General features: G+C 42.1%; 1 protein-coding gene across 4 annotated transcripts in view; it reads left to right on the top strand.

Moving 5' to 3' along the window:
• Positions 1-23,211, top strand: part of plcl2 (phospholipase C like 2) — a 149,362-nt gene that overhangs the window by 28,451 nt on the left and 97,700 nt on the right. For 2 of the 4 annotated variants that reach the window (XM_008112732.3, XM_008112733.3), the window contains exon 2: positions 11,042-11,658. In XM_008112732.3, coding sequence (XP_008110939.2) covers positions 11,338-11,658 — 321 coding nt within the window. In that variant the 5' untranslated portion in view covers positions 11,042-11,337. The other 2 variants (XM_008112731.3, XM_008112730.3) reach the window with 2 other exon arrangements.

Raw genomic sequence — 23,211 nt, 5'->3', positions numbered from 1 at the left:
CTCTGGGGTTGGTGCTCATCTCTATTTCTTAGCCGAAGAGCTGGCGTTGTCCATAGATGCTTTCTAGGTCATGTGGCCGGCATGATGGCATGGAGCACCATTATCTTCCTGCTGAAGATCTACTCACATTTGCATGTTTTCAAATTGCTAGGTTGGCAGAAGCTGGAGCTAACAATGGGAGCTCACTCCATCCCATGGATTCTGTTGGGAATCTATGAGTACTTAGACTCAAAAATAACCCTCTCTTGGGGTGATTCCACCAAAAATATAGCAGAGTGCTAGAAGCACACTTCATAACCAGCAGAGACTTACGTGTGGTGAGCTGGGATAAGCTTTTGTTGCTTAGGGTGGCACAGGATTACAGTGCCAAAATATAAGTTCAAAAGTATGTATTGGAGTAAAAGAAATACATTCTGGATAGGAAAGTTCTTGGAGCTAACTGTTAGGGATTCCTTCAGAAGAGGAAGGCGAGCAGGAAAGTGTTCATGAATCTGAGGGTGAGTTGGAATCTGAGGAGGAGATTTTGCAAGTACCCACATTTCAGGAGAGGCGAAAGGAAACAGAGCAGAGATGTCCTTCAGCTAGAATAGCTTCCAGAAATGCATCTGAGTAATTAGGAACTGCCCTAGCAGCTGTGAGGGGACTCAGGGCTATAAAGCAGAACAGGTGCAGCCAGCTCTTGCTGGTAACAAACTGACTCTTTGCTCCCCTTGTGCCTGCTTCAAGTCTGCATCTGGGAAACTGTTCCTAAGGATTTATTGCTGTTTCTTTGTCTGAAGTAGGACTGTTATTAGATTTTGGGAATTTAACAGAGACTAAGAACTGTGTTTACCCTAAGACTTCCTTGCTTCCTTTTGCATTATTCCACTAAGTGTGCTGTACTTTATGTTTTGCTGAAGTAAAGCAGTTTTCATTTACTTACCACAGTGTTTTAAGGCTGTTCTTGAAAGACAAAACAGGACACTAACTAACTTTCTAAATCTCATATTCTAAAAAAAGGTAAAAGGTAAAATATCAAAGAATGTATGCATGCAGTTACATCTTGCCTGGAGAATGGCAAGACGCTTCCTCACAGGGGCAGACAAAAGGCAGAAGAGAAGGAAAATGGAGGCCGGCCATGTGGTCAAAGCCTAGGTCCAAACAAGATGGCAATAGAGAGGAAGTTACCTCATACCCCAAAGAGATCATATTGCTACATCAACAAATGGGGGAGGAGATAGTAGCAAACAGGAGGAGAGGAGTAGAGACAGAAAGACCCTTCTAGGAAGGCATGCATAGGAATAGGGAAAGGAATCTCTCATTCTAATCCTGTTTTCCTAGTCTAGTACTCATTGGGGACTGGAGACTTGTGGAGTCCAGGATGGCACCCAACAGATTCGAACTGCTGATCTTCCGGTCAGCAAGTTCTGCAGCTTAGTGGTTTAATCCACTACATCATCGTGGCCCTATTCCTTGCTATGAAGCTAAATTTCTTTCTTGTTTTATGTAATATTTCACAACATCTGCTTTATTTACAGTGTTCTCAGAACCACTGCAGATTATTCTGTTCTTTATCAAAGCATCTAATCTTTGTCTTCTCTGTTTAATTTATTGCATTTACCCTCATTCATTTCACACAAATTAACTACTCATTCAATACAGGTTTAGATACTTTTTTGTGTGTAGATAATCAGGATTGTAAAGGAGTGGTGTTGTGGAGGTGTTCTACCCACGGTTTAATTATTTTGATGATGTTCTAGGTATTTTATGAATACAAAGAAGGGCAGAAGCTATTCCACAGGGGAAAGATTAAATCTTGTATATGGGGCAGCTCATCCATATTTTCTATTGTACCGTAGAATAATGTAAAATATTATTGTTAATATAAGTATTTGATTCTCCCAAAATACAAGTGCAGAATTTTTTTGTGGTTAAGTGGCTAATTAAAGGTACAGTTAGAAAAGGCTCTGTAGTAATCTGGTTGATTTGTTAGCAAGTGCAAATTTCAAAAAACGTTCACTTTTTTTTTTGTATGTCGGCACTTTCTGCCTTTTTGGAAGTGTCATCTACATGTCCTTGAGCGTACACCATGTATGCACACCCATTTCAATCTGATCTGAACTTTGCAGGCTATTAATGGACAGGAAAAGGATTGATTGTCCAGGAATGTGACTCTCTAACCCAATCCAGATGGTCTGATGATGGGTTAACCATCGGGAGCCTTGGGGCATTTTCACAAGTGAGGCAGAGAATGCTTTTCAGTCTGGAAGTTATCACTTCTGAGCATTATTAATGCAAGAGAGAGACAGGGTTGTTTTTTTTTTTTTTTTTTTTAAAAACATACATTCTAACCAGATTAGATTTTACATTCCGATCACAGAGGTGGAAAATGAAAAACAAAACAAACAGCTATTTGTGAAGGCACCCAGAAGAATGGTTGATGCAATTCTTCACCCTTAGTGTGCCAAAATAAGAAGTCCAGGTTGCTCTTTTTCATGAGACTGGGTGCATGCTTTGTTGTGTTTAGAATTAAACAAGGGTATATCTACACTGTAGAATGAATGCAGTTTGACACCACTTTAATTGCCATGGCTCAATGTTAAGGCATTATGAGAGTAGTAGTTTTATAAGTTCTTTAGCTTTCTCTGTAAAAGAGTGCTGATGCCTCACCACACACCCCAGGATTTTGTAGTATTGAGTCATAGCTCTTCAAGTGCTATCAAACTGTGTTAAATCCACATTGTAGATGCACCCAAGGACTCCGATAGACTAGATTTCAAATCCCCATTCAGCCATTGAAATCCTCTGGGAATGTAACAGCTTCTTACCTGTTATCTTGAAGTCCTTATGGACAACAAGTTAAACATGAGCCAACAATGTGACGCGGTGGCTAAAAAAGCCAATGGGATTTTGGCCTGCATAAATAGGGGTGTAGTGTCTAGATCCAGGAAAGTCATGTTACCCCTCTATTCTGCCTTGGTCAGACCACACCTGGAATACTGTGTCCAGTTCTGAGCACCGCAGTTTAAGGGAGATGTTGACAAGCTGGAATGTGTCCCGAGGAGGGCGACTAAAATGATCACGGGTCTGGAGAACAAGCCCTGTGAGGAGTGATTGAAAGAGCTGGGCATGTTTAGCCTGCAGAAGAGAAGGACATGATGGCCATGTATAAATATGTGAGAGGAAGTCACAGGGAGGAGGGAGCAAGCTTGTTTTCTGCTGCCCTGGAGACTAGGACGTGGAACAACGGCTTCAAACTACAGGAAAGAAGATTCCATCTGAATATTAGGAAGAACTTCCTAACTGTGAGAGCTGTTCAGCAGTGGAACTCTCTGCCCCGGACTGTGGTGGAGGCTCCTCCTTTGGAGGCTGGATGGCCATCTGTCGGGGGTGCTTTGAATGCAGTTTTCCTGCTTCTTGGCAGGGAGTTGGACTAGATGGTCAACGAGGTCTCTTCCATCTCTATGATTCTATGATTATCCTTAGGAAACCAATAGCAAACTTCCTCTGATGTATTGGGAATAAAACTCAATGAAAGGTTCACTATAGATTGGAGTTGACTTGAAAGCTCATAACAATAGAGTAACATAACTGAACTGAAGTTAATTGTGACTTGTGCTATTGATTTCAATAGGGTCAGCAGGGCTAAGTGTGAACACAAGTTAACAACCTGAGCCTACTTGCTTCCTTCACATAGTTATCCCCATTAAATCTGATGGAAATTGCCTATTGGATTTACTACTAATGAGCACGGAATCATGGTTTGAGTGCTGGACGATGTTCCTAGGGACCCGTGTTCAAATCCCCGCTCAGCCATGAAACCCAGTGAGTGACTTGCTAAAGTCAAACTCTCTCATCCTCAGAGGAAGGCAGTGACAAACCCTTTCTGGAGAAATCTTGCTAAGAAAACCCTTAGGTCGAAAATGACCTGATGGCACACAAGAACAAAATGACTCAGTAGTCTAGTTGGGACTAGCCATTGGGACAGAGGCCAGTGAGTTTAATTAGTGCCAAGGCCAACCAGAAAAATTAGAAATAAGGTTAGCAGAAGAGATGTTTAAAGCTGTGGTTATCAACTTTCCCAATGCCGCAACCCCTTAATACAGTTCCTCATATTGTGGTGACCCCCAATGACAATGTTATTTTCATTGCTACTTCATAACTATCATTTTGCTACTGTTATGAATCGTAATGTAAATATCTGATATGCAGGATGTATTTTCATTCACTGGACCAAATTTGGCACAAATATTGATATGCTCAAATTTGAATACTGTTGGGGTTTGGGAGGGATTGATTTTGTCACTTGGGAGTTATAGTTGCTGGGATTTATAGTTCACCTACAATCAAAGAGCATTTTGAACTCCACCAATGATGGAATTGAACCTAACTTGGCACACAGAACTCCCACGATCAACAGAAAATACTGGAAGGGTTTGGACTGCATTGACCTTGAGTTTTGGAGTTGTAGTTCACCTACATCCAGAGAGCACCGTGGACTCAAACAATGATGGATCTGGACCAAACTTGGCACAAATACTCAATATGCTCAAATGTGAATACTGGCGGAGTTTGGGGAAAATAGACTTTGACATTTGGGAGTTGTAGTTGCTGGGATTTATAGTTCACCTACAATAAAAGAGGCCCTTGAATCCCACCAACAATAGAATTGGGCCAAACTTCCCACACAGAACTTCCATGACTAACAGAAAATACTGGAGAGATATGGGAGGAATTGACAGGCGGAGAGATTTTCAGTTTTCTCTGTCAAAGGGTTTCCGACCCACAGGTTCTTATATAGAAGACGAATCATATTTAAAAGGTTTGACAAAGACTTGAAGGCACGCAACAGTAACAAATTGACTCAGTGGGTTTACTCAAGCTAGGACAGAGGCCAATGAATTTAATTTGCACCAAGGTCTCAATCTGAAAGAAGAGACATAAGAAGATAATGTGTTGGAAAGGTTCTGTATACAAAGACAAATGATAAGGAACTGTCCTTCTACTTTTCGCAACTGAGAATGAATGCGGTTTAACTGCAATGGCTGTGGAATCCTGGGAGATGTAGTTTTAGTTGGTCTTTAGCCTTCTCTGTTGCCTCACTTTTGATGCCCCACTAAACTACAATTCCCAGCATTTTGTAGTATTGAGCCATGGCAGTTAAACAATGTTCTGCTACATTAGTTCCCAAGAGTCAACCAGAAAGAAGAGTCATCAGAAAAGGATAGCAGAAGAGGAGTAGAGATTGAAAACCTTCTGTATGGAAGGACAGTGTTTAAAAAGTTCAAAAATGACTTGAAGGCACACAACAACAGACTGACTCAGTGGGCCTATTCAGAGCCGGTCCAAGGTAATTTTCAAGTGTAGGCAAACAGAAATTTTGACGCCCTCCTCCCCAAAAAAACCCAATCACTGAAAAATAAAAGTGTTGGATAAGCAAAAATGTTTGATAATAAGGAGGGATTAAGGGAAAGCCTAAATAAACAACACTCTGAAAATGGGAAATCCAGACAGGAAACAATCAGGGCCAACTAACACCCCCCAACCAAGGATGCCCCCAGAGAGGAAGCCCCACTTGCCTTGCTTCCTAGACTTCTTACAGAGGAGGAGTTGGATGACCCAGTAGTCTGAATCAGTACAACTATTTCTGACAATGTATGTCAGATTTTCTCAAACTGACATTTTCCAGAAGTGCTGGACATTAATCACTGCCATCTCTGCCTTGCACATCCATTAGCAAGTGTAGATTCTATATCTTTGCTAAACTAAATAGTTGCATACAGGTGTTAAAACTTTAATCCTCGGGAAACTCTACTTATAAATGAAGGTACTAGGACTTATTTAACAATTTCCCTCCTTTCTCATAAATGGGGACAAAAGTGGCTCACCTATGAATTAAAACAAGCTCCATAAATTAAAAAGTAACAGTAGAAAATGAACATTCAATTAAATAAGTGTGTATGCATTAAATTAATTCACCCAAGTTAGGTAAGATAAGCAATGCTTACTTCACAGGCTTCCCAAAAACCATATTGTCTTCCTAGGCTCCTTTCTGCTGCAGGAGACAGGAGTTGCCTCGATGGCGCCCCCAACAACATGGCGCCACAGGCAAATGCCTAGTTTGCCTGGTGGTAGAACCACCTCTGGGCCTATTGTAGTCATTGGGACTAGCCATTGGAACAGAGGCCAGTGGATTTAATTAGGCCAACCACAAAAAAGAGAGATGAGGATGGCAGGAGAAGGGATGTTTTAAAAGGTTCTTTATACAAAGACAAAGAGCAGGAAAGGGCTCTTCTATTTTTCCCAACTGAGAATGAATGCAGTTTGGAGGCTCAGTGCTATGGAATCATGGGAGTAATTGTTTCACAAGCTTCTTAGTCTTCTCTGCCATCAATGCTACGGAATCATGAGAGTTATAGTTTCACAAGGTCCTTAGTCTCCTCTACCACCGATGCTATGGTATAATGGGAGTTATAGTTTTCCAAGGTCTTCTCTGCCATCGATGTTGCGGAATCATGGGAGTTATAGTTTCACAAGGTCCTTTGCCTTCTCGGTCATCAGTGATGGGAGTTATAATTCCACAAGATCCTTCCCATTCTCTGCCATCAATGCTATCGAATCCTGGGAGTTATAGTTTCACAGGTCCTTAGCCTTTTCCGCCATCAATGCTACGGAATCTCAGGAGTCATAGTTTCACAAGGTCCATTGCCTTCTATGTCATCAAAGCTAAGGAATTGTGGGAATTATAGCTTTACAAGGTCCTTCACCTTCTCTGCCACCGATACTATAGAATCCTGGGAGTTATAGTTTCACAAGGTCCATTGCCTTCTCTGCCATCAATGCTAAGGAATCCTGGGAGTTATAGTTTCACAAGGTCCATTGCCTTCTCTGCCATCAATGCTAAGGAATCCTGGGAGTTATAGTTTCACAAGGTCCATTGCCTTCTCTGCCATCAATGCTAAGGAATCCTGGGAGTCATAGTTTCACAAGGTCCATTGCCTTCTCTGTCATCAATGCTAAGGAATTGTGGGAGTTATAGCTTTACAAGGTCCTTCACCTTCTCTGCCACCCATGCTATAGAATCCTGGGAGTTTTAGTTTCACAAGGTCCACTGCCTTCTCTGCCATCAATGCTAAGGAATCATGAGAGTTATAGTATCACAAGGTCCATTGCCTTCTCTGTCATCAATGCTAAGGAATTGTGGGAGTTATAGCTTTACAAGGTCCTTCACCTTCTCTGCCACCCATGCTATAGAATCCTGGGAGTTTTAGTTTCACAAGGTCCACTGCCTTCTCTGCCATCAATGCTAAGGAATCATGAGAGTTATAGTATCACAAGGTCCTTAGCCTCTTCTGCCACCAATGCTATGGTATAATGGGAGTTATAGTTTCACAAGGTCCATCGCCTTCTCTCCCATCAATGCTGAGGAATCGGAGTTATAGTATCAGAAGGCCCTTGGCCTTCTCACCATGGGTGGAATAGTGAGAGTCCTTAGCCTCCCCTGCCACCGATGCTATGGTATAATGGGAGTTATAGTTTCACAAGGTCCATTGCCTTCTCTGCCATCAATGCTAAGGAATCCTGGGAGTTATAGTTTCACAAGGTCCATTGCCTTCTCTGCCATCAATGCTAAGGAATCCTGGGAGTCATAGTTTCACAAGGTCCATTGCCTTCTCTGTCATCAATGCTAAGGAATTGTGGGAGTTATAGCTTTACAAGGTCCTTCACCTTCTCTGCCACCCATGCTATAGAATCCTGGGAGTTTTAGTTTCACAAGGTCCACTGCCTTCTCTGCCATCAATGCTAAGGAATCATGAGAGTTATAGTATCACAAGGTCCTTAGCCTCTTCTGCCACCAATGCTATGGTATAATGGGAGTTATAGTTTCACAAGGTCCATCGCCTTCTCTCCCATCAATGCTGAGGAATCGGAGTTATAGTATCAGAAGGCCCTTGGCCTTCTCACCATGGGTGGAATAGTGAGAGTCCTTAGCCTCCCCTGCCACCGATGCTATGGTATAATGGGAGTTATAGTTTCACAAGGTCCATTGCCTTCTCTGCCACCAATGCTAAGGAATCCTGGGAGTTATAGTTTCACAAGGTCCATTGCCTTCTCTGCCATCAATGCTAAGGAATCCTGGGAGTCATAGTTTCACAAGGTCCATTGCCTTCTCTGTCATCAATGCTAAGGAATTGTGGGAGTTATAGTATCAGAAGGCCCTTGGCCTTCTCACCATGGGTGGAATAGTGAGAGTCCTTAGCCTCCCCTGCCACCGATTCTATGGTATAATGGGAGTTATAGTTTCACAAGGTCCATTGCCTTCTCTGCCATCAATGCTAAGGAATCATGGGAGTTATAGTATCCCAAGGTCCTTAGCCTCCTCTGCCACTGATGCTATGGTATAATGGGAGTCATAGTTTCACAAGGTCCATTGCCTTCTCTGTCATCAATGCTAAGGAATTGTGGGAGTTATAGCTTTACAAGGTCCTTCACCTTCTCTGCCACCCATGCTATAGAATCCTGGGAGTTATAGCTTTACAAGGTCCTTCACCTTCTCTGTCATCAATGCTAAGGAATCATGGGAGTTATGGTATCACAAGGTCCTTAGCCTCCTCTGCCACCGATGCTATGGTATAATGGGAGTTATAGTTTCACAAGGTCCATTGCTTTCTCTGCCATTAATGCTGAGGAATCGGACTTATAGTATCACAAGGCCCTCTGCCTTCTCGCCATGGGAGCTATGGAATAGTGATAGTTTCCAAAGGTCCCTCTCCTTCCCTGCCAAAGAGTGCTAACCCCCAGCTTGGATGAACCCTGAAGGCCAACTAGAAAGATCAAGAGACATGGGAACAGGAGAGCAGAAAGAGGGCCAAGGGGTTGAGTGAATTCAAGGAGGGGGTCGTAGGAAAGCAAGCATCCTCGGCGGTGGGCTCCTTCCTGCCTTCTTCCCTCTCTCTCTCCCTCCCTTGTAGTGCGCTGCCTCTGCCGGAGGCGGTGCTGGGCGGCTGCTCAATCTGTCCGGCCGAGCGAATGCGCGGCAAGGGCGGGGTGAGGCGCCCCTTTCTCTCCCTCTTCGGACTCTCTTCGCCCGGCTTCACGCTCGGGAAGTGGAGGAGGGGAGGCTGAGGGGCTTTGCGCGTACCCGGCTCCTCTCCAAGGGCGGGGAAAGCGCCACCTCCTCCTCCTCCTCCTCTTCCTCCTCTGCGGCCGCAGCCAGAGCCGTCTCCCTCCTGTTCACCTTTTGCGGGGAGGTGTGTATTTTGGGCAAAGCGGGGGACGCCAGGGCTGGGAGAAAGAAGAAGCTCAAGGAAGCAGAAGCAGCAGCGTTATTATTATTGCAGGGCGTTGAGGCTGAGAAGTTGGGAAGCGCAGAGAGAGATTGAGAGAAAGAGGCGGGTCGGGAGCGCGCTCTCAGAGAGAGAAAGGAAGCGCGCTCCCGCTCTTGGCGATAGTCAGTCTTGACACCGAGGCGCCTTGATGCTGCATGAGGAAGAAAGGACGAGGTCCATTTGTTGCTGTTTGGAAAGAGGTGTGTTTGTGTTTGCATGGAGGCCGCGAGGGAATCTCTCTCTGTGTGTGCTTTTGTGCCTTGTGGAGCCTAGGAACGAGCCTCCTTCCCTGGAGGTTTGTCAGCAAAAGGCTGCATGGGTTGCTGTGAGTTTTCCGGGCTGTGTGGCCATGCTCCAGAAGCAGCATTCTCTCCCCACGTTCCGCCGGCATCTATGACAGGCCTCCTCAGAGGTTGTGAGGTCTGTTGGAAACTAAGCAAGAGGGGTTTCTATATCTGTGGAAAGTCCAGGGTGGGAGAAAGAACTCTTTGTCTGTTTGTGGCAAGTGTGACTGCTGCAATTCATCACCTTGATTAGCATTGAAAAGCCTTGCAGCTTCAAGGCCTGACTGATTCCTGCCTGGGGGAATCCTTTGTTGGGAGGTCAGAGGCTTTCATGGCTGGAATCATTGTGTTGCTGTGAGTTTACCTCGCAACCTTTGAGGATACCTGCCGTAGATGTGGGCTAAACGTCAGGAGAGAATGCTTCTGGAACGTGGCCACACAGCCCGGAAGACTCACAACAACCCAGAAGTCTTGTCTGTTTGAGGCAAGTGTTAATGTAGCAATCGGCCGCCTTGATTAGCATTGAATGGCCTTGCAGCTTCAAGGACTGGCTGCTTACTGCCTGTAGAAATCCTTTGTTATGTGTCAGCTGGGCCTGATGGTTTTCCGTCTGGAATTCTCCTGTTTTCTGAGAGTTTATTGTTTATTTACTGTCCTGATTTTAGGGAGGCTGGGTGGCCATCTGTCGGGAGGGCTTTGATTGTGACACAGGTAGTCTCTTTAGGGATGTGGTTCCCAACCTTTGGGCCTCCGGATGTTTTGGACTTCAACTCCCAGAAATCCCAGCTGTTAGGAACTGTGGGAGCTGAAGTCCAAAACACTTGGAGGCCCAAAGGTTGAGAACACTGCTTTTGAACTATCTCTGCAATGGCACCAAAGAGAAGGTGAGCAGATAGCAAAGACAGCAGCCCACTCAGACCTTGATGGAAATTGTGGAGGAGTGGGAAGCACCTAAATACACAAAAGCCTGGGTTGTTGTGCATTTTCCGGGCTGTATGGCCATGTTCCAGAAGCATTCTCTCCTGAAGTTTCACCTACATCTATGGCAGGCATACCTCACAACCTCTGAGGATGCCTGCCATAGATGTGGGCGAAATGTCAGGAGAGAATGCTTCTGGAACATGGCCATACAGCCTGGAAAATGCACAATGACCCAGTAATCCCAGCTATGAAAGCCTTCGACAACACACAAAAGTCTAGTCCAGGAAGCTTGCTGTTAAGATTTGCTCTTGTCCACCTCTTGGTTCCCTGTCTTTGTTGTGCTTTGCCTTCCATGTGGGTCTGGGTGCCTATAGTCTCCTTTACACGTCCTCCTCAGGACATCATATGGGGTATATCTTTCATACCATGCCTTTTTCCTTCGTCCAGCCTGAGCCTCATTCCAGTGCAACCAGATTGTCATGTTTCCTTCCCTTTCTCCTCCTTTCCCCTCTTTTTCATTCCGCTCAGGTGCCGAAGAAGCTGAAGAGCTACCGCTGGCAGAACCAGGGCATCCAAGATCCTTCCTGCAGCCTCTGAGGTTGGACTAAAAGGCCATTGCCAAGACAGTTTGACAACTGGCTGCTTCTTCGGCTCCTTTGTGCGTATGCAGACATATATATTTCTCTGTGGAGGGGGAAGAAAAAGCGGAAGAAGAGGAAGACGGGGTCACTGCTGCTGCTACTGAAGCATCATCGCTCGGAGGAGGAGGAGCAGCAGCAGAGAGAGAGGACAATATTGTTGCTTCTTCACAACCAGTGCGGCTGATGGCGGAGTTTGGCAGCAGAGGGGCTGGCATCCCCAGCAGTGGGGGGATAGCCTCCCCTCCTAGCCCAGCACTTGGCAAAATGGCATTTAAAGCAGGGGATGGGGAAGGGGGAGGGGGCGGTGGTGGTGGCGGAGGTGGGGCTCCGAGGACCCACTTGGACACCACCGGCAATGGGGTCTCCAACGGGGACTGTACTCTTTTGGGAACCCGAGAAGACACCGAGGCGGTCCAGCCTGGCAGCCCCAGCGTAGAGAGAGGATGTTCCACCCTGCACCCAGATGGCAAATCTGGTATCCCCAGAAAAACCAGCATCATCAAGGTAGGAGGATAAGTGTGACTTGAGATACTCTTTTGGAAGGAGTGCTGATATGAGGGATTCGGAAACACTAAGCTCAGATTGAGATGGTTTCCGTGAATAGATATATAGATTGTCTCTATGGACCTGTGGGTGTTTGTGCAGTTTTACAATAAAGAAAAGCAGGACAAAGAGGACTTGCAACACAGCCCAAGAAAAACAATTGTTGGTGTCTTGTTTTTGGTGTTATTTGGGGTGCTGATTCAGAAAATTGCATTGGATAGACCGTTTCAGCTCTAGTTTCTTAGATATGGTTTTCAATGGGCAAGCAGATGAGGACTGGAAGATTCAGTTTGAACACTAGAACTGATAGGAGAACACTGGTGCAATTTTCGGAGTCAGCAGTTCAAATATAACCAGAAATGGAGCTAACATTTGAGGCACCAAAACATGTGTTGGTCAGCAATCCAAGGACTGAGACTTGGATATAAGAGTGCAAAGATGGTTTATGTGTGAGAAAGGAAGGCTGTTTGCTGATAGAGTTGGGAATTGGGTTGCTGTGAGTTTCCCGGGCTGTGTGGCCATGTTCCAGAATCATTCTCTCCTGATGTTTCGCCCACATCTATAGCAGGCATCCTCGGATGTTGTGAGGTATATTGAAAAATGAAGCAAGGAGGGTTTATCTATCTGTGTAAGGTCCAGGGTGGGGGAAAGAACTCTTGTCTGTTGGAGGCAAGTGTGAATGCTGCAATTAATCACCTTGATTAGCATTGAAAAGCCTTGCAGCTTCAAGGCCTGGCTGATTCCTTCCCTGGGGGGAATCCTTTGTTGGGAGGTGTTAGCTGCCTCTGATAGGGAATGTTGGGGTGAGAGACATGCTTCTGAAATGGCAACAAAGACATGATTGCCTCCACCCCCACCCACCTTTCCCTGGAAAATAATCATCCCACTATGCAGTGGTTTGAGGTTAAGTAGGTTTTTGCTGATTTTTATGTGATGGCAAATGCACCTTTGCAGAGCAATTTTTTACCCTGTTGACAGATGTATAGCAGAGGAGGCAGAAAGCAAGGATGAATGATAGGAATGAGGGGAAAGTGACAGGACATCAATTGAGAGGCACCTCCTGACAGCTCTGCCTGCAGCCCCAGTCTTTTAGAATTATGGTCTAGATATTGATGTTTGTGGTCCACATTGAACAGGCAAGGGAGATGAGAAAGTGCTGCTTGGTTGATCAAATAAGGATTTGTTCCTTGTTAAATGCTGAAAGGATAGTTGATTTGTTTCAAGAAAAGACAGGAAATAATTACTGGATAGAGTTCATAATAGTTCGATTGCCTGTATACCTCACAGAGATGAGCTGCACCAAAAGTTACATAAAACAGTGTACTGTATAGGGATGCATTCAGTAATGCCATAGATGACGTTACATGCTTGCTAGCATGAAAAGAGCCATTTTCAGTAGCTTTTCAAGAGTGAAATTGTTCTACAATGAATGGTCCATTAGCAGCCGATTTTAAGTTCTGCAACTAACTGCAGAATCTTGTTTTGAGCATCAAGGGGAGAGCAAGGACAGGCAGTGATATAAGGCACTTGTCAAACATGTACCCACCCTTCCTGTCAGGGAGAGGTGATGCAGGTTCCTCACAGCTCAAAGCAGTGTGTCTGCTTGGCTAAAAAAACTGCAATACAGGAGTAAAATGTCTGTTGCTTCTTGGATAGGTATAATTTAAAATTCTTTCCAAGCAACTTTTGACCTAGGTCCAGAGTTAATTTCCGACTATGTGATTTCACTCTCTAGTAGTCCAAAAGAGTACTTGCTAGTGTACTGGAATTCTTTAAATTATCTTTCACTATGCCATTTGTTTTTGTAGCAGTTTATACCTCAAAAGGGGGCTGTGTTAGGGTATTGCTTGTTTTATATTAGGGTAGGGACCCAGAGTGCAGTGATATGAAAATGGACTTTGCCTTCCACACATACTGTGACTTCTTGTGCAGTTACTCTGTTTTAATTGTTGAGTGTAAAACTGTAGATGTGGGTCCTAATCATATTTTTGTTATACAAGTTTGTTTTCATGTAACCTGTTTAGCTTTGTTATTGCCATTAGTTCTGAGCCCACTTTAATACTATTTTAGCTATGTCATTTCATATTTATTTTGGGGTGGAGCGTTACATTTATAGCGAGAACCAATGTCCCTTTTCTCGGGAGTAATCTCTAATAATTTTCACTGGGGCTTCATCATGTATGCCCATTTAGAATTACAGGTATAGGAATTCAATATGGATTTGGTTTTTAATTAATTGGACATCCCCAAGATCACCTTGTTATGTTTATGACACAGGGTTAAAACTGTCAGTGCATGACTTTAAACATGCTATTTATTATGGATATTCCCATTCAGGTTTACATAACCTTTTACATACTTGCGAGCCCCATGAGTAAATGTACTATTGTAGGAGTGGGTAGAGTACAGCCTTTGTTCTTTCTTTGTCCTTTGATTCTTTTTGACTTTACAGATTGTCCCTTTTCTGGCAAATCAAAAGTGCAAGTTGCTTCTCCTGAAAACCTTCAAGAATACCTATTGAGTTTTGTTATAGTTTGCATCTCCTGGCATGGCCTAATGTTAGAGAATACCTATTTTTCAAAACCAGAAGTCAACTTGTAGTAATTTCCCAGGGTTTGTAGCTGTGCAATCCATGTGACCCCAGAAGGTCCAAGGGCAAAAAAAGTGTCTTAGATCCTTTGTAACTGCCTGTCAACCTTCCACCTAGTAAAATAAGCCCATATACACTTTCAGCCCCAGAAAACCCTGTGATAGGGGTTGTATTTGGGTTGCCATAAATCTGAAATGACTTGAAAATACACAACAATAATCAAGCATACAGATTAAAGGCCATGTGCTATTTTCAAAATGCATGGCCGACGATATAAGGGCCTGGTGAATTGTTTTATAAGTTACTGATACCGAAATTTCTGTGGTTTTTTAAAAGAAGTAACCATATTAATCTCTTGGAAAGGGAAAAAGGAAGGTGTGGGGAAGGGATCTAGAAGCACCTTTAATTGATTTTTAATTTAGCACCAGCTTTTGTGGATATGAGCTCACTTCCTTAGATGGAATTCAGGGTGATATTAAAACCTTCCATTATTAAGCATATTTTTTTTCAGTTATGGCAAAGGGGTAGAATGTAATAGGATCCTGAAAAATTCAAATCAGGATGCTCACCATAAATCCATACATTTGTTTTAATTTGCTGTAACACTCCACTCAATCTCACCAGCATTACTACAGTAGAGTCTCACTTAACCAACATAAACTGGCCGGCAGAATGTTGGATAAGCGAATATACCGGATAATAAGGAGGGATTAAGGAAAAGCCTATTAAACATCAAATTAGGTTATGATTTTACGAATTAAGCACCAAAACATCATGTTTACAACAAATTTGACAGAAAAAGTAGTTCAATAGGCAGTAATGCTATGTAGTAATTACTGTATTTACGAATTTAGCACCAAAATATCATGATGTATTGAAAACATCGACCACAAAAATGCGTTGGATAATCCAGAATGTTGGATAAGCAAATGTTGGATAAGTGAGACTCTACTGTATTTAAAATAGAATGCATGCTAAATATATCTTCCAGTGATATATGGAATTTCTTGAGTTGTTAAGTGCAAACATACAGCTTTTACTTACGTAAGTCGTGACCTCTGTAATGGTAGTAAAAGTGGCTCTGCTTCCAGTGGAATTGATTGAATTTCTGTGAATTTTCTTTGCTGTCCTAATATGCGATTTCTTATGTTATCCAACATTAACTCTCTCTGTAAACTGCTCTGTTTTGGTAGTAGGCCATGGCTCAGTGGTAGTGATTCAGAAATGTCTTGTAACCCTTGTATCAGCTAGACTTGGCTGTTTGAGTAAAATCTGAACACTATCACCACTTCATGGGGAACTGATCAAACGGTAAAAAAGGTTCCTGTCTCAAAGGGCTAGGCTAAATGTTGCTTCCCTCTAATAGACCACTTCCATGTTTACGTTCTCCATGCCCCATGTGTAACTCTTAGGATCCTCATTACTGCTGCAGGAGTGAAACTGAATGTGATGCAGTGCTGTATGTTTTTGCTCTCATGTAGGTTTGGGATGCTGCTTTTCATCTGCAGTTATGTAAACCTTTAACCCCATGTTTCTCAAACTCTGCTCCTCCAGGTGTTTTGGACTTCATCTCCCAGAAATCCTAGCCAGTTTACCAGTTGTTAGGAATTGTGGGAGCAGAGTTTGAGAAACACTGCTTTAATCTTTTCACTGAAGGTAATGCAGCAGTTTCAAATGGGTTGTTGCCCTTGTACGTCCTATCCATTGTTTTTCTCTTGTGAAGTACCGTGTTGCGTGTTACTGTATTTATACACTGCTTTTTTCATGTGGAACTTCTTTCAGTTTCTATTCCTCTAAGATTCTTTAGCTGTATGCAAGTTCTCCATTTGCATTATTATTTTTGTAAAACATGATGGTTTGTCTGGCTAGAGATAATAGTTATCCGATTAGAAAGTATTGAGGTTTTTTTTCTAACCTGGCAGCAGCCTACTCTCTCATTCACTCTCCTTGGGTATGCACATTATGTTCCCAGAATATTTTGATGGATATAGCAAGTAGCATTTCTCCTTGGAGAATGTGAATGGTATTTCTAAAGATCCGTATGTGCTGAACAGCATTTGAACTAGTATTATCTAGTGGGTTGAGCATTGGCCTGTGACTCTGGAGGCCAGGGTTCAAATCCCTGCTCAGTCTTGGAAACCCACTGTGTGACCTGGATTGGCAAATGAAAATGTCATGAAAGGTCCACTTAAGAATTCTCAAAAGTTGGAAACAACAACAGGAGCAGCAGCAACTGAGGAATAGTAGCACTTGTTGCTTTTCTCTGACGTTAAGACACATACTGCAATAGTAGTTTTATGACAAAGTTTTTACTTTGTCGTTCTTTGCAACATTGTCAGTTTTGAAAACTTGGACATGATACTGTATACTCTTTTAGCACTTAAAACAAACACATGGCTTAACCTTCAAGTGGCGCCTCCGGTGACGCAGTGGGTTAAACCCTTGTGCTGGCAGAACTGCTAACTTGAAGGTTGGGTTGCTGACATGAAGGTTGCCGGTTCGAATCCAACATGGGGAGAGCTGACCTGAAAGCTGCCAGGTTCGAATTCCAACCGGGAAGAGTGCGGATGAGCTCCCTCTACCAGCTCCAGCTCCATGCGGGGACATGAGAGAAGCCTCCCACAAGGATGCTAAAAACATCAAAACATCCGGGCGTCCCCTGGGCAACGTCCTTGCAGACGGCCAATTCTCTCACTCCAGATGCAACTCCGGTTGCTCCTGACACGGAAAAAAAATGCGGGGACATGAGAGAAGCTTCCCACAAGGATGGTAAAACATCAAACATCTGGGAATCCCCTGGCAATGTCCTTGCAGAAGGCCAATTCTCTCACACCAGAAGCGACTTGCAGTTTCTCAAGTCACTCCTGACATGGAAAAAAACTTAAGAAAACATGCTTTTCAAATGATATATACAGGCTTCCTCTAGATTTCACTTCCACAAAGAGGATATTTTTGATGGAAGACGCAATTAGGTACTAATGCTAAATAGTTTTTAAAAGAGGATAGACTCTGGGATTTGCTTCCAAGTAAAAAATAGATAAGTCAAAGACTACTTCATAGCAGGTAACAACAGCAATAAAATTGACAGGACTGTACTGCAAGAAGTCAAAACTGAATCAGTAGCAATAATTCCAAGTAAAATAACTATTTGCTTAAGACAATCAGATAATTAGAAATTTGCACTGGCTGATTAGCTGGATTATGCTGGTCTATCCATTAGTATCCTGCCTTTCCTTCAAAATTGCAACTCAAAGCTGCTTAAAAATTAAAAGAACAATATAATTAAAAGCATACTAAAAGTGAATTAAACTACACATAGTATAAAACAATTCAAGGCTAGCAGGCATATCTTTATGAGAGCATATCTTGCTCTTTTATGAGATAACATGCAAAATAGTTGCCTACAAGTATAGGCAGAAATATTACTCTGCTATTAATATTACAAAGGACACGCCAATAAAACATCCTTTTTACCTATTCTGGTACTATGCAAATGAATTTACCCAGCCATGTCTGAAAGCTAAGTTTACAAATCATATTTTGGTTAGGCTTGTTATTTTAAAATAATGGTGATCTTAAGAATATATGTATGGTATAATGTTTTCTGGTATTATACTACCGCTAGCTAGCTACATCTATTTCATCGAGTCCATTACCTACCTACTAATAAGCGGATCTCTTCACACATATACTTGCACAACAGGAAATGTCAGCCCTGTCCAGCAAAAAGAAGTGCTTAGCCACAGGTGCCACAGTGAACAAGGGAAAATGCAGAGAAAAAAAGTAAAAAAAGCATGAAGCACAGCAACAGTTAAATATAATTTAAGGAACCCCAAACAGGAAACCGTGTGTAGTTCTCGACCAGCATGACTGATTATTAGTTAAGTCCCAATGAATTCAGTAAGAATTACTGCACTTAGAAAAACTACACAAATTGTCGGTCTCTCTAGCCATGCCATCGATGACCAGCCCTTTCAAGAAAAGCACTAACAGATCTATTAAAGAATTTCATTTCATAAGACAACATCCCTTTGTTGAAAAACTCGCTGCAAATTGTTGCCTTACCCGTATACAACCCAGCACTATCATTCACTGAAACTACTGTCATTTTATTTTTATAGTACTTCACAGCACATTCAGAGCCTCCTGTACTCAATACAGTGTTTTTTTCCAAAGTTACTCAAGTACTAAAAGTACTAGTTTTACTCAGAAATAAACTTCACTGTGCTAAGATTCTAGCTCAATAATTTAATTCAATTATATGTGCACTAAGAGCCAATATATTGTAGTTTGATTCACAAACAAGAGTTGTCCTTCAGTTAGTAAACATTGTTACATATGTCAATTAATAAGAAGAGAGCTATTTATTTATTTACTATATTTATACCCCTATCTTCTTACCCCGAAGGGGACTCAACTATAAATAGGTATAGGGATTGTATTATTTCAAATTACCTATGAACTATCGTGGAATTTCAAATTACCTTTTACAACAGCAGATCTCTTTTAATAAACTACATTTTATCTTCCACAGCATATACAGTGTTCCCTAACTTATCACGGGGGTTACATTCCAGAATTACCCGCAATAAGAGAAAATATAGTAGGGACACTATATTTATTTTAACATTTATACATTATTTAGTAGTTATACACTATTTTAAGTCTTTATCAACCAATCGTGTGTTGATAAATCGCCTCCCGTTGATGCTTGGGCTCCTTTTCTCTCCCTTTGGCTTCTCCTTCCTCCCTTCCTTAGGCTGAAAATTGTAATTTTTTATGATTTAAAATAGTATTTTAAAGTTTACTGAAAAACTGTGAAACAGTGAACACGCAAAAAGTGAACCGCGAAGTAGTGAGGGAACACTGTATAGATTTAGAACCAGTCTTCCTAGGGCCTAAATATCCCAAAAACACTAGATCTGGCCTGATCTTGGAATCCAAGCTGGGTCAATCCTAGTTAGTACTTGAGTGGGAGATTGCCAATGAACATCAGGTGCCATGGAATATATTTCAGACAAAGGAAAACAAGCAAAACTACCTCTTGAGTATTCCTTGTCTAAGGAAACCTTATAAAACCCATATCAACAGGCGACTTAAAAGTACACACACACTAGTCTTAAAGCATTTATTTTGTTCCTAAAATGCGGAGCTATTGCCAACATAAAATGCTTACTTGTGCTATATATGGATGCTCTTTGCTGCTTTCAAAAGTGTGCAATTTGGAAAACATTTCCTGAGTTTTAGGTAGCTGCTGTGTAAACATGGATCTCCAATAACACCAGCTAAGCCTAGAGGAGGGCCAAGTCCAGTCTAAACAGAGGCTCTTTACCAACTCAAGAAATTCCTGTCCTTTGTTAGAGCATTATATTTCTTGCACAGACTAAACAATTCCTCCTCAAACAAATGGATACAGTTTTGAGTCATTTATCTCCCAATGTTCTTCTAATACGGAGTTACAACAAAGCTATCTTCATATACGGCGAGAAATGATTGTTCCAGAAATTCTAAGAATTTGAGATAACTGGCAGGGAGAAGTAAATTCTTGCTTATTTTGTTCCCATGTTCTGTTCTCCTCACCTCTGTACATAAATCATTATGGAAGGACAATGCTACCTTTGTGCCATGGATATGCTCTGTTCCCCAATCCTTAAGACACAGAAAAAATCACCATGGTGGGTTTGTTGCTGTTGTTGTTTTAAGATACATAAAAGACAATTGAGCCTGGCTTCTCTTTCAAAAGAGGATTCTTCTATTCAAGCACACAGAGGTACACCAAAGGGTAAAAAGTAATCCCAAGATATGTTATCTTATAACCATATGTCTGGTCTGGCAACGGTAATTACTTAATGTCAGTAAGTTCTTATTTTAGTATCTTTAGTAGTCATCCTTTAGGAATGATTAAATGCTGTGTACATGTGTTGTGAACCAGTCAAAACATTAATCCATGATTGCTAAATCCGTGACAGGAGGATAAAGAAGAGAGGAAAAGAAGTTAAAGTGATGCATATCACATGGCAAATTTGGGAGACTGAGTATTCAAATTAGTAACGATTATCTTACAATCAGGAATATTTTAAAGCAGTGGTTCTCAATCTGTGGGTCCCCAGGTGTTTTGGCATACAACTCTCAGAAATCCCAGCCAGTTTACCAGCTGTTAGGATTTCTGGTGTTGACAGCCAAAACATCCAACCTGGGGACCCACAGGTTGAGAACCACTGCATTATAGGTAGGAATTCCCTGTATGAGCCTGCCAGAGTCTTAATATAATTGGGGAGGGCTTACTTTCAGTTCCACCACAGAACTGCCTCTGAGGACACAGGGGAACATGGGATACAGTATTCCTGGTGTTTACTCATAGAATCATAGAATCGTAGAGTTGGAAGAGACCTCATGGGCCATCCAGTCCTGCAAGAAGCAGGAAATTCTCATACTCCTAGGCTATGTAATTCCCTTCCACAGAGGTTAGATTAGTCCCCTCTCTGCTCTCTTTTCACTAATAGGAAAGAAACTCAATATTCAAATAAGCATGGCAGGATTAAAAAATGAAGTGGTATGAGTGCTGGACTACAACTCTGCACTCTTTCAGTCTTGAAAGCTACTGGGTGACCCTTGGCACCCTCAAAGAAAGGCAATGGCGAACCACTTCTGAACAAATCTTGCCAATAAAATCTTGTGATAGGATCATCTTAGGATTGGCATAGGTTGGAAATAACCGGAAGGCACACAGCAACCACAATAATTTAAGGATTAATTGGATTAATGATGCTGCATTCTTAACTTTTGTTACTACATTTTTTATGATTTTAACACTTTAAAATTTTCATGCCTTTTTTAAGTTGCTTAATTGTTTTTAACTCATTATCAAGATTTTAGTTTTTTCTTGCTTTGGCATTTTTGTAAACTACCTTGAATTTCATGCTGGAAAAGGGTGGGATATAAATAAATAAAATATATAAAACCCATATCTGAATCCTCACTCAGACATAATATTCAGTCAGTTACTTTGAATCAATTACTATCTATCATACTGTTCTATACCACATAATTGTTGTTGATAATGTAGCTGATGAATGAGAACAATGAATACTACTGTGAAGGATTTGAAGGTGGGTTTTTTTTTGGTGTCGGGAGCGCCTTGAGAAACTGCAAGTTGCTTCTGGTGTTATAGAATTGGCCTTCTGCAAAGATTTTGCCCAGGGGATGCCCGGGTGTTTTGATGTTTTTACTGTCATTGTGGGAGGCTTCTCTCACGTCCCCACATGGAGCTGGAGCTGATAGAGGAAGCTCATCCGCGCTCTCCCAGTTGGAATTCGAACCTGGCAGCTTTCAGGTCAGCTACCCAACCTTCAAGTCACGAGGCTTTAGTCCACTACGCTATCGGGGGCTCCTATGTCCCCGCATGGAAAGCTGGAGCTGAAAGAGGGAGCTCAGCTGCTCCCTGTCAGTCAGCAATCCTGCCAGCACAAGGGTTTAACCCATTACACCACCGTGGGCTCCGTTTCTTGAGTGTAATGAGATCTATTCCTACACACCCACTGCCAAGAGTATAGGAAGGTACTCATACTTGGCCACAAGTGATCGCTATTGTATTCCTAAGTAAGTTAAAATAAGGCTGCAACCTTATTCCTTGCTGAAATAGTGAGGGATGTGACAGAATTTGAATATATCTGTCTCATTATTGACTCATAGTGCATCTACACTGTAGAATTAATGCAGTTTGACAGCACTTTAAACTTCTGTGGGCCAATGCTATGGTATCATGGGACTTGTAGTTTGGGGCGGTACCAGCATTATTTGGCATTAACGGCTAGAATATCCAATAGAATATTGGCTTTTAAACCACAACAAAAGCATGGATTTGCTCTTTGTAATTGGAAAAGACATGTTCTAAATAGGAAAAATGGTGTGCACCTTAAGTAGCAGTTTCTCTCAGTTACCCTCTCTGGCTCATAGTCCTCACAGAGTTCAATCTCTTTTTCCTTGCCAAGCCTTTGAAACCAGGTTTGAAATACAATGGTAAGGGTTATATAGTCAAAATAGCTGAAGAGTGGCTTGTGGGAAGCTTGTGATAGCAATGTATGTTCTGTATTTACAATATACCTTTAGCCTTTGTAATTTTGATCCCCTCTCCCCCACTTTTCCTTCTAACTTTTCCATCAACTTAGAAAAATTGAATCAGTGTGATTTTGTTCTTCCTGCACTAAGATATGGCACCATGGCTCTTTTCTTTGTAGGACACTGTTGTTAGTTTTGTTGATTGTGGAAGGAGATAGAGCTTACTTAGTAGGAGTTTGATTCAGGAATCCGTTTTTCAGTGTCAGCTCCCGTTCATCCTAGGAGCATTAAACACAAGCTCATTTCTTCATGTGAAAGGTTTTCTTAGTAAATTGATTCTGCGAGATAGAATAATAGCAGTTATGCCAGCAATCTCAGTTATGACAAATGGGCCTGTTCAGATGTTATTCCCACACTTCTGTATGGTCATCTGTTACATGTCAAGCATCAGGCATACAAGTAGTTATCACTTCAGTGAACTTCAATGAACAGAAAAGTAGGTTATTTCTAATAACCACAATTAGGAAGTAACTAATTAGAGATAGTTATGTGCAGTCTACTCTTTTTTCCTAGTATTGAAGTTACTAAGTTAGATTATGGTTGTGCATTAACAAGGGATGTTTTTAGTGGCTAATTTTGTGGTGTTAATTGTAATGTCTTGTTACTTTTGGAACTTTCATTATTTTTGTAGTTGTGGGAATATGGACATAAGAAAAGGTTTAGGATGGGTATCATATGATTAAAGTTTTTTTTATGCGAGGAGCAACTTGAGAAACTGCAAGTCACTTCTGGTGTGAGAGAATTGGCCGTCTGCAAGGACGTTGCCCAGGGGAAGCCCAGATGTTTTACCATCCTGTAGGAGGCTT

This window comes from Anolis carolinensis, chromosome 6 (genome assembly GCF_035594765.1).
Source record: "Anolis carolinensis isolate JA03-04 chromosome 6, rAnoCar3.1.pri, whole genome shotgun sequence".
In the NCBI taxonomy this organism is placed as follows: domain Eukaryota; kingdom Metazoa; phylum Chordata; class Lepidosauria; order Squamata; family Dactyloidae; genus Anolis; species Anolis carolinensis.
This window is presented reverse-complemented; position numbering and strand designations above follow the sequence as displayed.